The sequence below is a fragment of the Oncorhynchus clarkii genome, chromosome 3, assembly GCF_045791955.1.
Source record: "Oncorhynchus clarkii lewisi isolate Uvic-CL-2024 chromosome 3, UVic_Ocla_1.0, whole genome shotgun sequence".
NCBI lineage: Eukaryota > Metazoa > Chordata > Actinopteri > Salmoniformes > Salmonidae > Oncorhynchus > Oncorhynchus clarkii.
In genome coordinates this window covers 24,522,019-24,541,085 of record NC_092149.1, presented here as the reverse complement: position 1 = coordinate 24,541,085, position 19,067 = coordinate 24,522,019, and the positions used below count along the sequence as shown (strand labels likewise).

The window sequence follows — 19,067 nt, the reverse complement described above, 5'->3', positions numbered from 1 at the left end:
ATATAAACATCTCCCATCACAGCAAGTCTAAAAGTTATGGCTGGCCAGCATCCCTCACCCTATCAGTAGAGCTGCTGGTGGTCTGATGCTTGTTAGGGGGAGGGGGCTTGTACTTGGGTGGCCCACTGAGAAAGAGAGACAGGAGGGAATCAAAACAAACAGTAAGGATGATCACTTAGTATGAGTGACAGTTATAAACTCACTCTCCATTGTGCTGGTTGCGTTTTTTGCGGACCAAGACCACAACACTCCCAATAACAGCCAGCAACAGAACCACCCCAATGAGCCCTCCTATAACACCGCTTGTAGTGGAACCCTTCACTGGCAGTCGAGTACCTGCAGAGAGAGACAGGGAGAGATGAGAGGAAAAAGTGAGATAGGAAGGAAGACAAATAATAGAAGGGAGGTTTAAGGGGATAAGTACAAAAAGAGAGAGAGAACATTAACAACAGAGTAGTGATAGCATTCACATGCTGGAGTAGTCCCACATGCACAGGAATAACTCTACAGTGCATTTCAATACATATCATTTCATTTGTGGTGAAAGGTTCTGAAAGCGGAATTCAAAATGTAATCCCCAAGTAATGAAGTAGGCTAATTACAGTCAATGGTGTGTTTGAGAGAGACAAGAGGTGCAAATAAACTGTCTGTGGATGCGAGAGGTATAGAGGTGTGTAAGAGAGCAAGCCGAGATGCAGAGAAAATGTGTGTCTGCCTTTACAGAAGAAAGGTCTACATTAGTGTAGACTACAGTCACATGGGGAGGCAGACAATCCGACGTAGTGACTGTAGTACCTTCCTCTAATGAACCATGACCACTAGTACCAATACTAACAATAGGATTATACACAAGACAGGAGTACACAAACACACAGTGTGACCCATCTCATTATTCTCCCCATCATTGCACAGGGGATTATGCTAATGAGGGAGTGTTAAATGGCAATGAGGAGCTCAGCTAATTGGAGGAGAGTTACACAGGGAAAGTAATTGGTTGTCCCCTGATTGAATGTTGTTAGGCTTATAATTATGGCTGTGGTACTGATGACCTTATAGCAACGCTCTGTAATGTAAACAATGGAGCATCCAATGACCTTTTCGCATGTTAAAAGCAGTTGTTTTCAATTAGACCACAACATGTGAATAAAATACAAACGCTTTGGTTTCCCACTAAAACTAAAACAGTCAATAATAAATTACAATTTCTTAAAATGATCTCAAGAGTAGTTTACCCTGACATTTATAAAGTCATTATTGTTCAGAACATGGCATGTTTAATGTGTCTAGTTTAATAGGTCTTATGAGACAGAAAGATTTACAACATGGCAGTAGTCCAGTTATTGGATTTATACTAGGTGATTTTGGTGTAATACAGCCTGTTGTCCACATGGCGGTGCTGTGTCTCCATTACACCGGCTCTGAAGTACTAATAATCTTCACTACCTCTGTTCCATCCTCCCTTTGCTCTTCATCACTCCCGTGGTCGTCGACTTTGTATCTGACTATATCCATGCTCCATTTTTGTCTATAGTGCTTTCTTGCTCCATCTTAACTCAACCATCCCTATCTTTTTTTTATCCTCACTTGTCTTCCAATCCCCCCCTTCCCTGATACATGGGCGAATATTGTACTATAAATTGTGCCTTCCTGTATTATACCGATGCTAAAATGTTTATTCTATTCTACTGAGCCATTTACTTTATGTTCCTATTCTTATATTTTATTTATTATTGTGGTTGCATTGTCAAGAAGGAACCTGCAAGTAAGAATTTAGTTGGACAGTGTACAGCATACCATGTGTTACCTGTACATACGACCAATAAAACCTGAAACTTTTCCTCCCTCTCTCCATAAAACTCTATAGTCCAAAGTGATTTCCTCCCCTCACCTCCTTTCCTTTTTACTGATAGGGAATAAACTGGGCCGGTGACAGCTTTATCTGGTAAGCATAATTTATTAGGGTACTTTCTTTTCAGATCAGTTCAGATAAAGGAGAGGATGCCACTTTAGAGTATTGAGATGCAGCCGCTGTCTGATTGACTCCAGCAGTGGTGAATAGAGATCATGCCCTCTGTATCTGTGGTGGATGCCAGCCATGTCTCATTCTAATGAAATCTCTCAGACAGCCCGAGCACGCCCGCTGTCTCTCTTAGCTGGCGCCGTGCTCCCCTGCCCTCCGACAAGGACGGGCTGGGCTCCGTGAATGTGCGCGCGCACACACACAAAGCGGAGTCCAGATGGCAGGGCCATCTTGTATACTATCCAATATCCCAGTCACTCACACCAACATTTATACACACCCACAATTCTCTGTGGTGTGCTGCACACCCATACCCACTCACTCACTCAAACCCCCTCCCTCCCTCCCACTCACTCACTCACTCACTCACTCACTCACTCACTCACTCACTCACTCACTCAAACCCCCTCCCACTCACTCACACCCCCATACCCTCCCTCACACTCACTCACACCCCCATACCCTCCCTCACACCCCCATCCACAGATTGAGACAGGGTTTAGCCATTCGGTGTATTCTCAAGGATTCTACCTGTATTCTCAATGTGAGGTATGGTCTAAAATACTGCTAGAGTTTTAAAATATTCTTAAAAATACTGCCAAAGTTCTAGAACACTAGAGCACTGCCGCATAAAATAGCTGGTGCATAATTAAGCGGTCTCCAGGTGATTGCTGGCTGATTAGGAAAGCGAGTTTGTGCCTCTCCGTGCAGCCTGCCTCTCTCTCTCTCCCTCTCTGTGCTGCCTGCCTCTCCGTGCTGCCTGCCTCTCTCTCCCTCTCTGTGCTGCCTGCCTCTCCGTGCAGCCTGCCTCTCTCTGCCTCTCTCTCTCTCCGTGCGGCCTGCCCGCCTGCCTCTCTCTCGGTGCGGCCTGCCCGCCCGCCTACCTCTCTCGCCGTGCGGCCTGCCCGCCCCTCTCGGTGGGGCCTGCCCGCCCCTCTCGGTGGGGCCTGCCCGCCCCTCTCGGTGGGGCCTGCCCGCCTCTCTCGGTGGGGCCTGCCCGCCTCTCTCGGTGCGGCCTGGCCGCCTCTCTCGGTGCGGCCTGGCCGCCCGCCCGCCTCTCTCGGTGCGGCCCGCCCGCCTCTCTCGGTGCGGCCCGCCCGCCCGCCCGCCTCTCTGTGCGGCCCGCCCGCCCGCCCGCCCGCCTCTCTCCGTGCGGCCCGCCCGCCCGCCCGCACGCACGCCTCACTCCGTGCGGCCTGCCCGCCCGCCCGCCCGCCTCTCTCCGTGCGGCCTGCCCGCCCGCCCGCCTCTCTCCGTGCGGCCTGCCCGCCCGCCCGCCCGCCTCTCTCCGTGCGGCCTGCCCGCCCGCCCGCCCGCCTCTCTCCGTGCGGCCTGCCCGCCCGCCCGCCTCTCTCCGTGCGGCCTGCCCGCCCGCCCGCCTCTCTCCGTGCGGCCTGCCCGCCCGCCCGCCTCTCTCCGTGCGGCCTGCCCGCCCGCCCGCCTCTCTCCGTGCGGCCTGCCCGCCCGCCCACCTCTCTCCGTGCGGCCTGCCCGCCCGCCTACCTCTCTCCGTGCGGCCTGCCCGCCCGCCTACCTCTCTCCGTGCGGCCTGCCCGCCCGCCTACCTCTCTCCGTGCGGCCTGCCCGCCCGCCTACCTCTCTCCGTGCGGCCTGCCCGCCTACCTCCGTGCAGCCTGCCTCTCTCCGTGCGGCCTGCCCGCCTGCCTCTCTCGGTGCGGCCTGCCCGCCTACCTCTCTCGGTGATACAGGTCTACCTCTTAACATGCTTCCCCAGCCTACAGGCCCATATGACTCATGTGACCTCGGCTGGCTGAGCTGGCCTAGCTGCACTTATCCCTACCTCTCCCCTCTCCCATCCTGCTGCCTTCGTTTGGGAAACGCTTGTTTATCTCTCCTTAATATGGCAGCCCAAATCTGTAGCGTCTCCAGCTCTGCATCTTTAATCTCCTAATGAGCAGAGATAAGCCTGTTTTATTACCCTCCCTGACCTCACACACACTCTCCGCTCCCGGAGCTACAAATGTATTATACCTCAGCTATAAAAGTCATTGACCCAAACAGATTAAAGGGTCATTCATCATTGGCCAAACAATCCAATTGTTGCTGATCATAAAATCCATCTGTATTGTTTTTTTGTTGACTTTTTAAGTTTGAGCATCAACGGACACATGAGACAAACACGGTTCCACTGACCCCAGATGATGGGGTTACAGATTAGGTCTAGACGGATTGATCAGCACTGATAGAGATGAGGATGAAGAGAGAGCTGAAGTAATCCCATTGCTCAGTCAGTCAGGGAGAGGAGAAGTCTAGCCCTTAGATCCTAAAGGCTTAACAGTGTTACATTACCAACATCCATTCAGCCCAACACACACACACCTCGCTCCTTAGCGACCCTGTATCCTGGTAACCAGGCGCCGCATACATAATCACACATATTGGCGGGGGGGGGGGGGGGGGGGGGGTAGATAAGGACAAGGGCATACAGTGATAGAAGAGAGGACGAATGGGAGAGACGGGGTGATGGAGAGGAATTCAGATCACTTTGGGAACTGCCTCTTCAAGTATGCTCGTCTTATATTACTGCTGCTAACAATAAAACACACTGCACAATATAACCACCACCACATGGACTACTGTTGGCTGCCTGCCTGGGCCTGGTGCTGTACTGAAGCTCTAGTCTGTCAGACAGGCCCAGTATTCATCTAGGGTGACTCCAGAGCTGGCCCCATGCATTTACACTGTCTGGGATTAAACGGATGTCAGGGACACCAAGCCTGTGTGTGTGTCTGTGTAACAGCAGGAAAGACAGTGTGTATGCATACAATTGCGTGTGGGTGTGTGAGTGTTTGACGTTGATCTCCCCCTCTCTCTGCAGGGAGAGTGTGCTCCCTGCCATGGTGCATTAAGGCACCGACAGGCGCCCTGGGAGAAGGCAGGATATCTCTCTCTCTCCCTCATACCCTCTCTCTCTGACAAGGTCGCGGCTCCCCTCTCGCTGTCTCTGCGTCAATATTTACAGTCCACTTTACACTGGCACAGCGGTGGCTGGGTCCAGTCGGCCTGCTGCATTAGCCAAATGTAGCTGTCCAGTCCGGTTGAGAAGGACCAAAAGGGGTAGGAATAGGACTAGGCAGGCTGTAGTAGTCCAAAGGCAACACACACCAACCCACAACCACACCAACACACACCAACCCACAACCACACCAACACACACCAACCCACAACCACACCAAATAACTGTTCATCCCAGCAACAGAGAGAACACACACACACACCAACCCACAACCACACCAAATAACTGTTCATCCCAGCAACAGAGAGAACACACACACACACACACCAACCCACAACCACACCAAATAACTGTTCATCCCAGCAACAGAGAGAACACACACACACACCAACCCACAACCACACCAAATAACTGTTCATCCCAGCAACAGAGAGAACATACACAGGTTGCAGCTGGCAGGTCCATAACAAGGCATGCACACACACACACACACACCGGATAACTATGAGTTGTACTATAAGAACCCAGGTCACCTCAGTTAGCTAGTGTGTCATAATGTGAACTGTCCCTAACCTCCCCCTCCTTCCCTGGGGCCTGGTCTGTCACCCATTGGTCTGTTTACCTGCCCTGTGACCTTCTGCCTAGGAGAACATCCACTTTATTAACTACTGGAGCACTACTCCGCCATGCACAGAGGGATCCCAGCCCAGAGCGCAGCCTCCTACTGAGAGGGGATTGAGGTGAGACAAATGAACATTTCCACTACGGTTTCCTCTACTAACACATAAAAAGAGAAGTTCTGAAATGGAATCTGTGCTGGTCTCAGGTTAGGCTGTGTTAGGTCAAAGCAATAGAGGAGGATGCCTTGCTAGAATGTAATATCACTTATAGCTATATTTGTTCAATGTCAGTAGAGATGGAGGAAAGAGAGATGACTTCAGACTACTGAGATGTATCCTCTCGGCCACAGCAGGCGGCTAATTGGGGGCTGCCTCCAGTAGACTACCTCGAATAAGAGACTGATTAACAGAACGGGGAGCCGTAATGGTCCCGCTCTCCAGTTGCATTCTCTCCCCTTTTCATCCAATGCCCCTCAAGAGAATCTGCACAGTCAGAACAGCAGTCCCGGCTCTAGCTCTGCATTCAGATTTAAACTCTCATTAAGACAATTCTCCTCTGCCATGGTAAACTATTGGGCATATAAACAATGGAATAGAATAGGCAATGAGGGTAAGAATTTGTATGTCGAAAAAAAGGACTTATCGTTATGCGGCGAGCTTCAGTGACTAGGTTTAGTTTGTTGTTGATTATGCAGGGTTACAGCGCAAGTAACATACACATTCAAGTATGCACTCGTTATTTGCATGGACATCTAATGGGCCTGTGGGCACATGGTTGTGGAATCACAATGCAAACCAGAACCACCGTTATATATAGTTCCTCTCACATCTACTGTGTTCCCTGGGAGGTGTTCGAGGTTGTGGGAGCCTTGTGCTGATCATACATGGAAGTCACAGGAGGTTGATGGCACCTTCATTGGGGAGAACAGGCTCGTGGTAATGACTGGAGCGGCATCAGTGGAGTGGTATCAAACACATGGTCTCCCGTTGTTTGGTGCCATTCCATTTGCTCCGTTCCGGCCATTATTATGAGCCCCCTCAGCAGCCTCCTGTGATGGAACTCATTACCACATACTATGGTGTTGCTATAGATGTGTGTTCTTCACAGCGTCTGTCCTTAACACTAACATTACATATAGCACACTACAAATGCATGCACACATTTAGTGTTACAAAAACACAATCATACAGGCTGACACACACACACACACACACACACACACACACACACACACACACACACACACACACACACACACACACACACACACACACACACACACACACACACACACACACACACACACACACACACGGATGCTAATATTCACATTTACACATGCACACCCACCCCCGCATGTCACAGATGAAGAATATCAAACTGCTGTACATGCATCAAAAGGCCTTACCGACAATATCCTCCAGACAGACAACCCCCATGAGCACATAATGATCCTTCCTACAGCATCTAACACACTGCATCAAGTCTGTCTCTCTCAGATAATCATTTTTATGTCACAATTCATCGGAATCTCAATATACAGTTAGCTATATTGTGCTCCTCCATCTCTCCCACCTCTCAGTGTGTGTGTGTGTGTGTGTATGTATGTGTGTGTGGTGTCAGAGATAGACAGTTCAATAGCAACAGTAAAGTATAAAGTGGGTGAGTGGACATAAATACATAGCAGTGGGCGAGGAGCACAGTGTGTGAGGTAATCAATAGGTAGCAGTGAAGGACACTTGGTGCAGTGTGGAACAGCAGGTCAGCCCTGTGTGAAAGACATGACACAAACACTGGCTGCGCGTTACAATGACACTCAACATGACAGTCAACACAGTACAGAAAGACACACATACACTGAGTGTACAAAACATTAGGAACACCCGCTCTTTCCATGACAGACCGACCAGCTGAATCCAGTTGAAATCGGTGGTCACTTATTGAAATCAGTGCAGATGAAGTGGAGGAGACAGGTTAAAGAAGGATTTTAAGCCTCGAGACATGTGTCATTCAGAGGGTGAATGAGCAAGACAAAATATTAAAGTGCCTTTGAACGGAGTACGGTAGTGGGTGCCAGGTGCACAGGTTTAAGTGTGTCAAACTGCTACACTGCTGGTTGTTTTTTACATTATAATCATTGTACTGTAGACACTAGTCAGTGTTTGTGAGTGCATGCCAGTCAATTTAAGTGTTCACCAGAGCACACTAAGTCATTGTGTGTGTGTGCGTGTGTACAGTAACACACTACAATCCTCATTGTAAGTGCTTATGTACACACACAAGTCATTCAGAGCGGTGTTGATGAGAGTCATATCAGTGTTCCCTAAGGAGACACTACACTAGCCCTTAAAACACCCAGCACAGCACAGGCCTCTACATATTTAATACAGAGCTCAGAGGACAGAAGAGTGGAAGAAGGGAGAAGAGGGAGAGGATTGATTTCTTGCCAGCTTTACACCAGTCCAATCCTCCTGAAGTAGTTAGTGTGTGTGTACGCTTCTGCACAAGTGTGTGTCAGACCGCGTTAGACACGGCGAGAGGAGAGGGAACACACACACGGAGAGACAGGAGTGTGTGTGGGGAAGAAAGGTACCTGTGTAACAACACAGAGTCAGAAGGATGGAACAGAGCTGATGTGAGTGTTTTTGATCTGCTGCTATGGGAATGGAGGCTACTCATTGTGAAGGATGAGGCAGCTATTACATACCTAGATGGGCAGTGGCTTCCTTTCTACTCCAACTGTCTTCACCTGGGCCGGTATTCTGTCTGTTCTCAACATCTCACAAAGCTCAACTTTCTTTTGGTCTGTGTACCAGGGTTGGGGTAACTTCCATTTCAATTCAATCATTGAAAAGTTTCCATTTACTTTCTATGAGACGTTTGCAGTTCTTGAATTTTAGTTCACTTCCTGGATTGACTGCATTGAAACTGAATTGATCCCAACCCTGCTGTGTACACAGTAGCAGTCACCTGAACAGGAGCAGATCATGGCATTGTTCTCTGTGTAATCTATCAATGGCTTGTTGATGTTCAACACTTCCTGCAGGCGACACACACACACAGCGGTATCAGATAGATGTGCGTCTACTCGAGGTGACACATACCCATCTTTCTTCTAGACACAGACACACCTGTTAGACTTGTATCAGGTCCCTCTGTCTCTGCTCTACCAGCTCAACTGGAGGTGAACAATACACACTGGTCTCTGAGACACCTGTATCAGGACCATCAGTGTTTCCTCTAGGTGACAGAACTGTCTAGCAGGTGACAGAACTGTCTAGCAGGTGACAGAACAGTCTAGCAGGTGACAGAACAGTCTAGCAGGTGACAGAACAGTCTAGCAGAACTGTCTAGCAGAACTGTCTAGCAGGTGACAGAACAGTCTAGCAGGTGACAGAACAGTCTAGCAGAACTGTATAGCAGAACTGTCTAGCAGGTGACAGAACGGTCTAGCAGAGGTCTAGCAGGTGTCTAGCAGGTGTCTAGCAGGTGACAGAACAGTCTAGCAGGTGTCTAGCAGGTGACAGAACAGTCTAGCAGGGGTCTAGCAGGTGACAGAACAGTCTAGCAGGTGACAGAACAGTCTAGCAGAACGGTCTAGCAGAACTGTCTAGCAGGTGACAGAACCGTCTAGCAGGTGACAGAACAGTCTAGCAGGTGACAGAACAGTCTAGCAGGTGACAGAACAGTCTAGCAGGTGACAGAACAGTCTAGCAGAACTGTCTAGCAGAACTGTCTAGCAGGTGACAGAACCGTCTAGCAGGTGACAGAACAGTCTAGCAGGTGACAGAACGGTCTAGCAGGTGACAGAACGGTCTAGCAGGTGACAGAACGGTCTAGCAGGTGACAGAACGGTCTAGCAGGTGACAGAACGGTCTAGCAGGTGACAGAACGGTCTAGCAGAGGTCTAGCAGGTGTCTAGCAGGTGTCTAGCAGGTGACAGAACAGTCTAGCAGGTGTCTAGCAGGTGACAGAACAGTCTAGCAGGGGTCTAGCAGGTGACATAACTGTCTAGCAGAACTGTCTAGCAGGTGACAGAACAGTCTAGCAGGTGACAGAACAGTCTAGCAGGTGACAGAACAGTCTAGCAGAACTGTCTAGCAGAACTGTCTAGCAGGTGACAGAACCGTCTAGCAGGTGACAGAACAGTCTAGCAGGTGACAGAACAGTCTAGCAGGTGACAGAACAGTCTAGCAGGTGTCTAGCAGGTGACAGAACTGTCTAGCAGGTGACAGAAATGTCTAGCAGGTGACAGAACTGTCTAGCAGGTGACAGAACGGTCTAGCAGGTGACAGAACGGTCTAGCAGGTGACAGAACGGTCTAGCAGGTGACAGAACAGTCTAGCAGAGGTCTAGCAGGTGTCTAGCAGGTGTCTAGTAGGTGACAGAACAGTCTAGCAGGTGACAGAACTGTCTAGCAGGTGACAGAACTGTCTAGCAGGTGACAGAACGGTCTAGCAGGTGACAGAACGGTCTAGTAGGTGACAGAACGGTCTAGCAGGTGACAGAACAGTCTAGCAGGTGTCTAGCAGGTGACAGAACAGTCTAGCAGGTGTCTAGCAGGTGACATAACAGTCTAGCAGGTGTCTAGCAGGTGACAGAACTGTCTAGCAGAACTGTCTAGCAGAACTGTCTAGCAGAACTGTCTAGCAGGTGACAGAACTGTCTAGCAGGTGACAGAACTGTCTAGCAGGTGACAGAACTGTCTAGAAGGTGACAGAACTGTCTAGCAGAACTGTCTAGCAGGTGACAGAACTGTCTAGCAGAACTGTCTAGCAGAACTGTCTAGCAGAACTGTCTAGCTGGTGACAGAACTGTCTAGCAGGTGACAGAACCGTCTAGCAGGTGACAGAACAGTTTAGCAGGTGACAGAACGGTCTAGCAGGTGACAGAACGGTCTAGCAGGTGACAGAACGGTCTAGCAGGTGACAGAACGGTCTAGCAGAGGTCTAGCAGGTGTCTAGCAGGTGTCTAGCAGGTGACAGAACAGTCTAGCAGGTGTCTAGCAGGTGACAGAACAGTCTAGCAGGGGTCTAGCAGGTGACAGAACTGTCTAGCAGAACTGTCTAGCAGGTGACAGAACAGTCTAGCAGGTGACAGAACAGTCTAGCAGGTGACAGAACAGTCTAGCAGAACTGTCTAGCAGAACTGTCTAGCAGGTGACAGAACCGTCTAGCAGGTGACAGAACAGTCTAGCAGGTGACAGAACAGTCTAGCAGGTGACAGAACAGTCTAGCAGGTGACAGAACAGTCTAGCAGGTGTCTAGCAGGTGACAGAACTGACTAGCAGGTGACAGAACTGTCTAGCAGGTGACAGAACGGTCTAGCAGGTGACAGAACGGTCTAGTAAGTGACAGAACGGTCTAGCAGGTGACAGAACAGTCTAGCAGAGGTCTAGCAGGTGTCTAGCAGGTGTCTAGCAGGTGACAGAACAGTCTAGCAGGTGACAGAACTGTCTAGCAGGTGACAGAACTGTCTAGCAGGTGACAGAACTGTCTAGCAGGTGACAGAACGGTCTAGTAGGTGACAGAACAGTCTAGCAGGTGTCTAGCAGGTGACAGAACAGTCTAGCAGGTGTCTAGCAGGTGACAGAACAGTCTAGCAGGTGTCTAGCAGGTGACAGAACTGTCTAGCAGAACTGTCTAGCAGGTGACAGAACTGTCTAGCAGAACTGTCTAGCAGGTGACAGAACTGTCTAGCAGGTGACAGAACTGTCTAGCAGGTGACAGAACTGTCTAGCAGAACTGTCTAGCAGGTGACAGAACTGTCTAGCAGAACTGTCTAGCAGAACTGTCTAGCTGGTGACATAACTGTCTAGCAGGTGACAGAACTGTCTAGCAGGTGACAGAACTGTCTAGCAGAACTGTCTAGCAGGTGACAGAACTGTCTAGCAGGTGACAGAACGGTCTAGCAGGTGACAGAACGGTCTAGCAGGTGACAGAACGGTCTAGCAGGTGACAGAACGGTCTAGCAGGTGACAGATCGGTCTAGCAGGTGACAGATCGGTCTAGCAGGTGACAGAACGGTCTAGCAGGTAGCAGCAGCCAGGTAGCCAGAGTGACAGGAACCCGACTGACTCACTAGCCAAGATAAAAGCTCAACCACTTCCTCTGAAACACACCAGTCAGTAGACCATTAAGCAATATTAGGCTGGTTGACTTAGCATACATGCCATAGACAAGTGTCCACTGTCACCAACCCGTTTGACAGAAAGACACTCTCCCTTCACCCTCTGCTATATGACACCAAGGAATGTTCACCTGCCCCAAAGCCCATCATCTCATTATCTTCACTCACTCCAACTCATTCTCTCTTTAACGCACCAAACCTCTAGCTCCTTTCAAAAATGACTCATCATACCAGACTTCACACAGGTCCAATGCCTGAAGGAAAAGTGTGTTACTGAAAAATGATGAAAGATATGACTGAAGTAAAAATTCTAAATGTCTGGCCGATTAAACATCTGAATTAAACAAAACACTGGGGGGGGGGGGGGGGGGGTAAAGTCTTTCAGAATGAAAGAGAACAAAGGTTATACGAGTCTAATTATTCATCTATCGGACTACAGATCTACAGTCGTCTATCCATTGTATAGTGGAAGAACATCTCTAGTGACCAGTAACTTGGGTAAATGCATTCTGTGTGTGTGTGACATGTCTTGGCTGTGACATGCTCTCCCCACCGCCTGCAGAAGCGTGTGTGTGTGTGTGTGTGTGTACACTCATGTGTAACATGCCTCTGCTGTATGGATCATGAATATTATTCATAAGGCTGAATGTCAACACTGATGAATCATTTTGCTGTAAAATGTCACCAAACACCAGTGTGTGTGTGTGTGTGTCTCACAGCTCCACCGCTGGACGTGGTGGCAGGCTAGCTATGACCCTGGTTGTCATCACTATACAAAAACATTACTACCACAAATAGAGACGTTGGAGTGAGGAGGGAGAGAAGAGAGGAGGGGGGAGTCAGTGAAGGAGACAGAGGCAATAGGGGACAGGGTGGACAGGACAGCCAGAGATATAGGGGACAGGCATGGAGACTTAGCCTCAGAGACAGGCTATAGGGCTATAGGCCTGGTTACTGTACAGCACCTCAAGTTGCAGAGAGCCCAGTGAAACTAGTCTCTGGATATTAGATGATGTCAGCAGAGAGTTAAACACAGTAGTATCAACCCACACACACAACTCCCTGACAAAGACACACAACCCCCTGACAAAGACACACAACTCCCTGACAAAGACACACAACTCCCTGACAAAGACACACAACCCCCTGACAAAGACACACAACCCCCTGACAAAGACACACAACCCCCTGACAAAGACACACAACCCCCTGACAAAGACACACAACTCCCTGACAAAGACACACAACCCCCTGACAAAGACACACAACCCCCTGACAAAGACACACAACTCCCTGACAAAGACACACAACCCCCTGACAAAGACACACAACTCCCTGACAAAAGCTCCAGCAGCAGTTACATAAAGCAGCTTTTCTTGTTGCATTTTAAAAGCCCTCCTCCATCCCACCATGCCTGTGACCTTTAAGGTTGAGAGAGCGTAATGAGGAGTGGGGCTATACACGACAGACAGGCTCAGGGCCCATGGATGAAGGACAAGGAAGGAGGGAAGGAATGAAGGAGGGAGGGAGAGAAGGAAGGATGGGCAGTGTCATCTCTGCTCCCTCTGGCTCTTCCAGCTGTTGTTCTCTCTTTCTTTTCCCCTCCATCACTTTTCATCTGCACTCATCTTTCACCCCGAACCACTTGTGCCCCTACTCCCTCCCTCCCTTCGCGCTCTTTTCCACTCTCTCCTCCACACAAATGACTCAGTGGAACCGGTCAACTGTTACAAAATTCCCCCTGCAGCTTAACCTGCCTAATACAAAGCCTGGCTCATCAAGTCAAATAGACTGCCTACACACAATGGGAGCAGACACACACACAAACAAAGAATTGAATACCGCAGCAGCCACGCACACACACACACACACACACACACACACACACACAGTACTGAACGCAGCAGCCACTCACACCCCCACCCACACCACACAGTACTGAACGCAGCAGCCACAGACAACCTGGCCACAGACAACCTGGCCACAGACAACCTGGCCACAGACAACCTGGCCACAGACAACCTGGCCACAGACGTGATAGGCTACCCACACAGAGAAAACCTCAGACACTAGACTGACCATGTAGCACAGAAACAGATCTAGAAATGGAACAGCTCCATACATCACATGGCCTGTGTCCCAAATTCACAACCTATTTGTTATGACCTCTGGTCAAAAGTAGTGCACTACATAGGGAATAGAGGGCCATTTTTGCCGCATCCCTGGTGTGGGCCTATGGAGGATAAAGGACAGGAGAAAAGCTCAGACAGGCCCTGTAATACAGAGATAAATTGTAGAATAGAGGCATGGGGCTACAGATGATAGAAGACTAGAGACTCCCAGACCAGACACACACTAAAGTACAGCTAAAACAATATACTGCTGCTACGCCCAAGGAGCCATAGGTGGTAAAAGATGAGAGCTCTAATATTGCTCTCTGTGTGTGTGTGTGTGTGTGTGTGACTAAGGCCCCGGCTGCTCATTGCTCTCGTATGTCACACACACTGCTCTCGTGTCAGACACTCCTCTGCACATGGACATGAATCAGGCCTCTCCATGGAGCAGACCCACAGCACCATATTTGTGCCCCTGTCACTGTGGCCCTGTCACTGTGGCCCTGCAGTGTGTTAAGAGCAGGGCTCAGCAGGGAGGCTAAGACTCAGAAGACAGGTAGATACACCACACAGTTCAATACCTTTAGCTCCCCCTCTGTTCTGCCCTCTAGACAACATCTGGCTTGCAACAGAGAAGCTCAATAAGTGGAAAGGGGAAGGAACTCCTTTCCTCACAGAATATATTCTGATCTGATTGGCTGCAGGAAACACTGGGGGGTTGTCAGTCTCCTGTGGTAACCAGATCAGAGAAACAGGGAGAGATATAAGGGGAGGAAGAGAGACGGTATCTCTGAGCAGTGAGGTGGGTTGTCAGATTCTCACCATCCATCTCCCTTCTTTATTATGAGAGTGACAGAGAGAAAAACCGAGAGCGAGAGAGCGAGAAAGGTCAAAAAAGGAGGGACAATAGAAGAGGTGAAAGAGTAAGCAGCAGAGAGAGAGAGTGATGGAGAAGATGGATGTCTGATAGAGAAGAAAAAGAGGTGTTTAGATGGAGAGACAAAGGTGAATGGGATGCGATAATACAGAGTGTGTGTAGAAGTGTCAAGAGAAGTTGCCTCACACACAGGCATAGCTGTGTGAAGTTGTCACAGTACTTCCCACAACCTGACTCTACTTAATGTCAGACAAAGAGAACAGAAATAGACTTCACTCCTACAGAGAGAGAGAGACCACACAGTCACTGAATAAAATCACTCTGGACTACCTCAGAGAGAAGACACACAATCTCTATCCCGTGTGAGAGAGCTGCATGTACATCGTCACAAAGACACACTGTGACCAGTTGATTCATTCTAGACCTGACAAGAGTCCAATAAAAATATCATGACTTATCCTGACCAACCTAGAGCCAGAGTATTTCTGTTTCTGCTCTTCTCTTGATTGGTCGGTGTGTGTGTGTGTGTGTGTGTGTGTGTGTGGTGAGAGCACGATTGAGAGCGTGGTTGAGACGGTGAGTGCCCGAGCCAAACACACACACATATCTATTCTTAGGATCGGAGCAGGGGTAACCATTCTCATATCGATAAAGATCAGACTGACAGACAGTAGGTCAGTGCTGCCAGCTAACCAGGACCCTGACAAATGTATTATTATTCTGTGTTCTTCAGGGAGAGGCTTAGTTCCAGGTACATGGCAACATGGGAACTTGATGTGCACACACACACACACACACACACACACACACGCACCTCTCATCTGCGGCTGCAGTCTGTTTTTGCAGGTGGTGGTTGAGGTCACTGCACCACTGAGTGGGATATATAGAGAGAACACACACACACTGATGTCACAGAGTCTAAACTAACACAGTTGCACTAACCCCATGCCCCCTCTCTTCTAATCCTACTCCCCCCATTCCTCTCTTCAGCCCAAATCAACCCACTCCTAAACCTACACTATACTGAAACCCATCACAGTACAACAACCCCCCACTTCTCCTCCACAGTCCTCCTCTATCACCTCCCCCCTACACTATACTGAAACCCATCACCCTACAACAACCCCCCACTTCTCCTCCACAGTCCTCCTCCCAAACACACTCTGTCATGTGGAAGGTGCATTCAACTGGATCTAACCCCCTCTACCTCCACCCCCATCTCAACCCTGTCAGATACCCCCTCCCCACCCCTGCTGCTCTGGTGGCAGTGGGCCAACCATGCACCACCCCTGGGAGCCCTGCTACCCACAATCCCCTGCTCCCTGTCTGCTGTCGGCTCCAGCCCGGTCAGCATCAGGACAGGAAGAGTAAACTCCTTGGGACGCTAGGGGATACAGGGGCATCCACCCCACACAGGAGACCAGGGGTTGTGTGTGTGTGTATGTGTGTGTGTGTGTGTGTGTGTACAAAATGTAGCTTAATAAAACCCTGAGAAGTCAACATTATGACTTACTGATAAAGGGGAACAATTCCATTTCCTGTGTCTGTTATACTAAAGAGTAGTCTCAGTAATCTCAAGAGTTCCAGTGTGTTCTGCTTTAGTGTACGTGACATTGACACAACAGAGTAATAGTGTGGAATGCAGACAGTCAGGTACCCAGGCTAGACCAGGAGAAGCCATGCAAACAGCAGAGAGTAGAAGATCAAATACAGCACATGGAGAAAGTGCTCTGTAAGATGTCATTGGTGTGCAACACCCGGCTCATATATAGTATTTGGTTTAAAAAAATAACAGTACAAAAAATGAATACACCGTAAATCTGTGGCTCTGGATTGGAGAAAGTCAAACATAATCTACAAAAAGCATGTGATGAGGCCAAAAGGAGTTTCCTTTCACATTAAAAAAGGTCAGAACCAGGCTGGCTACTCATATAGGTCATTGAAGAGATGCCCTCATGGGTCAGCCCATCAATACATCCTACTGTGATTCACTCATCAGGCCAGCTATCACACTATGGAATCGTTGAGTCAGGCCTGGAGCCTAAGGGTGAGAGGTTAAACGGAGACAGGTGGCGGTAGGCTAGCTTCTATCCATCCATCTGCAGACTAGAACAGGTTAAAGTGTGTGTTAATCTATATACTACTGTATGGACTGGACAGTAGCTCAGACAATTAGAAGCTATGGACAGTATAAACGTTGAATGCTGCAGGGTAAAACAGGCTTACACGCAGATATGAATATATACGTGTCTACCAACTCTGATGTCCACACACACACACAGGTCTCCTCACACACACACAGCACCCCCCTCAGGCCATCATACCAGACACAGAAACAAACTGTTCCACTTTGCTGGTGTCTAAACACACACACATGCCGTTACAGTACATTCCGCCGTGCACAAACACAGAAACACACGCCATTATTCCTAACAGAGTCCGACAGACACAAAAACCACGTCTGTCTCATCCTCCCGTCACAGGGAGCCAGAACAGCACCACCAAGACAGTGCCCTGGGCATCACTACAATACAACCACAGCAGATTGACACTGGACTGGCACAGCACTACGTTAGAACAGTGTCCGTTTGGATTCAAATCTAGATGTGGTTTTTGGTTGAACAGCCAGGTTTTGGTTTAAGGGGTCACTACTCTTCAACTATTCAATATTTGTGTTGAGCGCAACACAGTGTGGGTGTATCCCTCTCAGGTGTTTCAAGTGATGCCACCATTTCTGTTCTGTTGTGAAAGGAAGTCTTCAGCATTCAGCCAGGAACCCAGAGAAGAGAGTGAGAGAGAGAGAGAGAGTGAGAGTCACCTCATTTTTCCAGCCTCAGACTCAAAGCAATTAGTGGAGCCAGATGGCTGTCTGGACTCTGAATAAATAGTTTGAGCATCGACGGAAAACCTCCATAGACGACACACACACAGACCTGAGGCAATGAGTTAAGACACGGAAGATACGGACCTAAAGAACCAAATTGGGTCTAGCGGAGACTACAGGGCAGAAAAACATTCAAACCTTCACACAATGAATCCATTTCCACTTCTCTGCACTGTATTACCGTGGGGAGTGAAGGTCACAGTTCTACAGTGATAAAATGATGGGCGCATGCAAGCACACGTCTCCTCCCACTTTCTTCACCAAACCAGTCTGGTGGAGTCAGAGGTTTCAAAGAATGCAGCCCTTGAGAGCTGGTCTAATTACTTAGTTTCAGCCAGCATGCACATTCCCCAACTGATAACAAACCCTCCCCCTGCCTCCAGAGTAACACTAAAGCAACACCACATTCCTAAGCCATTACACACAGTATCGGTATGTTTCCTTGACTCTCCCACTCTTGTCCAAACTACCCGTTACCACAGCAGCAGGGTCACTTCAGCCAACCAGATGACATATGCAAATCAAACAAACAGGGGGAGGGGCTTGGGTGTGTGAGTGAACCGTGAGCTAACACAATTCACCTACAATGGCCTCTCTCCCCCTCTAACCTTCATGTTGATTCCCATAGCCTAGATACTGTATGTTATCAGCACTCTTGACAATGAACAGTTTTATCACAACCAAAACGAGACAAACAGCAAGACTCAGCACCCTCCATGGTGTGCTAACATGTGACACTAGCCAACAGAGGACATTGATAATAAATATACCCAGATACCTACATTAAATTACTATTTATATTCTTTCTATTTCATTCTATGCACATAATACACAGCAACAAGGTCATCATTTCAAAAATCAAGAAAACTTTAATTGCAACCAAATACAACAAAACAAATATTTAAAAAAAATAGAAAGACATGACAAATAGTGACAAATTCTAGAATGTTCCTTTAAAAAATGAATGGTGAATAAAAAGCACATTTTGTGGTAAGATTGTTTCGTGTGCACCGCGCACCATTTTGTGCAGTAAAAGCACATGAAGCCTGTTGTGGCGTAGTAGACACAGCAAAGCAGTGGAGAAATAAAGCACTCCAAAAGCATTAATTATAAAGCACTGCAATAAGAGAGAAAAAGATAAGGACTAAGCATTGATACAGAACAGAATAAATCCTTCATGCTTGGCGCTGACAAATAGAACACGTGACACCATAAATTAGTTATTCTTTCCGCTAGATACTGTATTTATATATTTATACTATGTACATGTCAGGGGGGAGCGATCGAGACGACAAGGAAGCTAAGGCTTGGATTAGTCATCAGTGTTTAGAGCCAGAGGACGATGATGTGGATTATCAACAACTACTAACTAACTACCTACCACTGTGCTAGCTCCAGGTCAGGGACATTACGTCAACTCTCTAAAATCATTTTAATTTTAAAAC

General features: G+C 48.6%; 1 protein-coding gene across 2 annotated transcripts in view; it reads right to left on the bottom strand.

Moving 5' to 3' along the window:
* LOC139391597 (nectin-2-like) overlaps positions 1 to 19,067 on the bottom strand; it is a 101,061-nt gene that overhangs the window by 2,351 nt on the left and 79,643 nt on the right. Inside the window, exons 7-8 of one of the 2 annotated variants that reach the window (XM_071138985.1) lie at positions 204 to 336; positions 59 to 125 (exon numbers count right to left, since the gene is read on the bottom strand). In XM_071138985.1, the coding sequence (XP_070995086.1) occupies positions 59 to 125; positions 204 to 336 (200 nt within the window). Of the gene's footprint in view, positions 1 to 58; positions 126 to 203; positions 337 to 19,067 lie in introns of those variants that run through there. The other variant, XR_011629584.1, reaches the window with a different exon arrangement.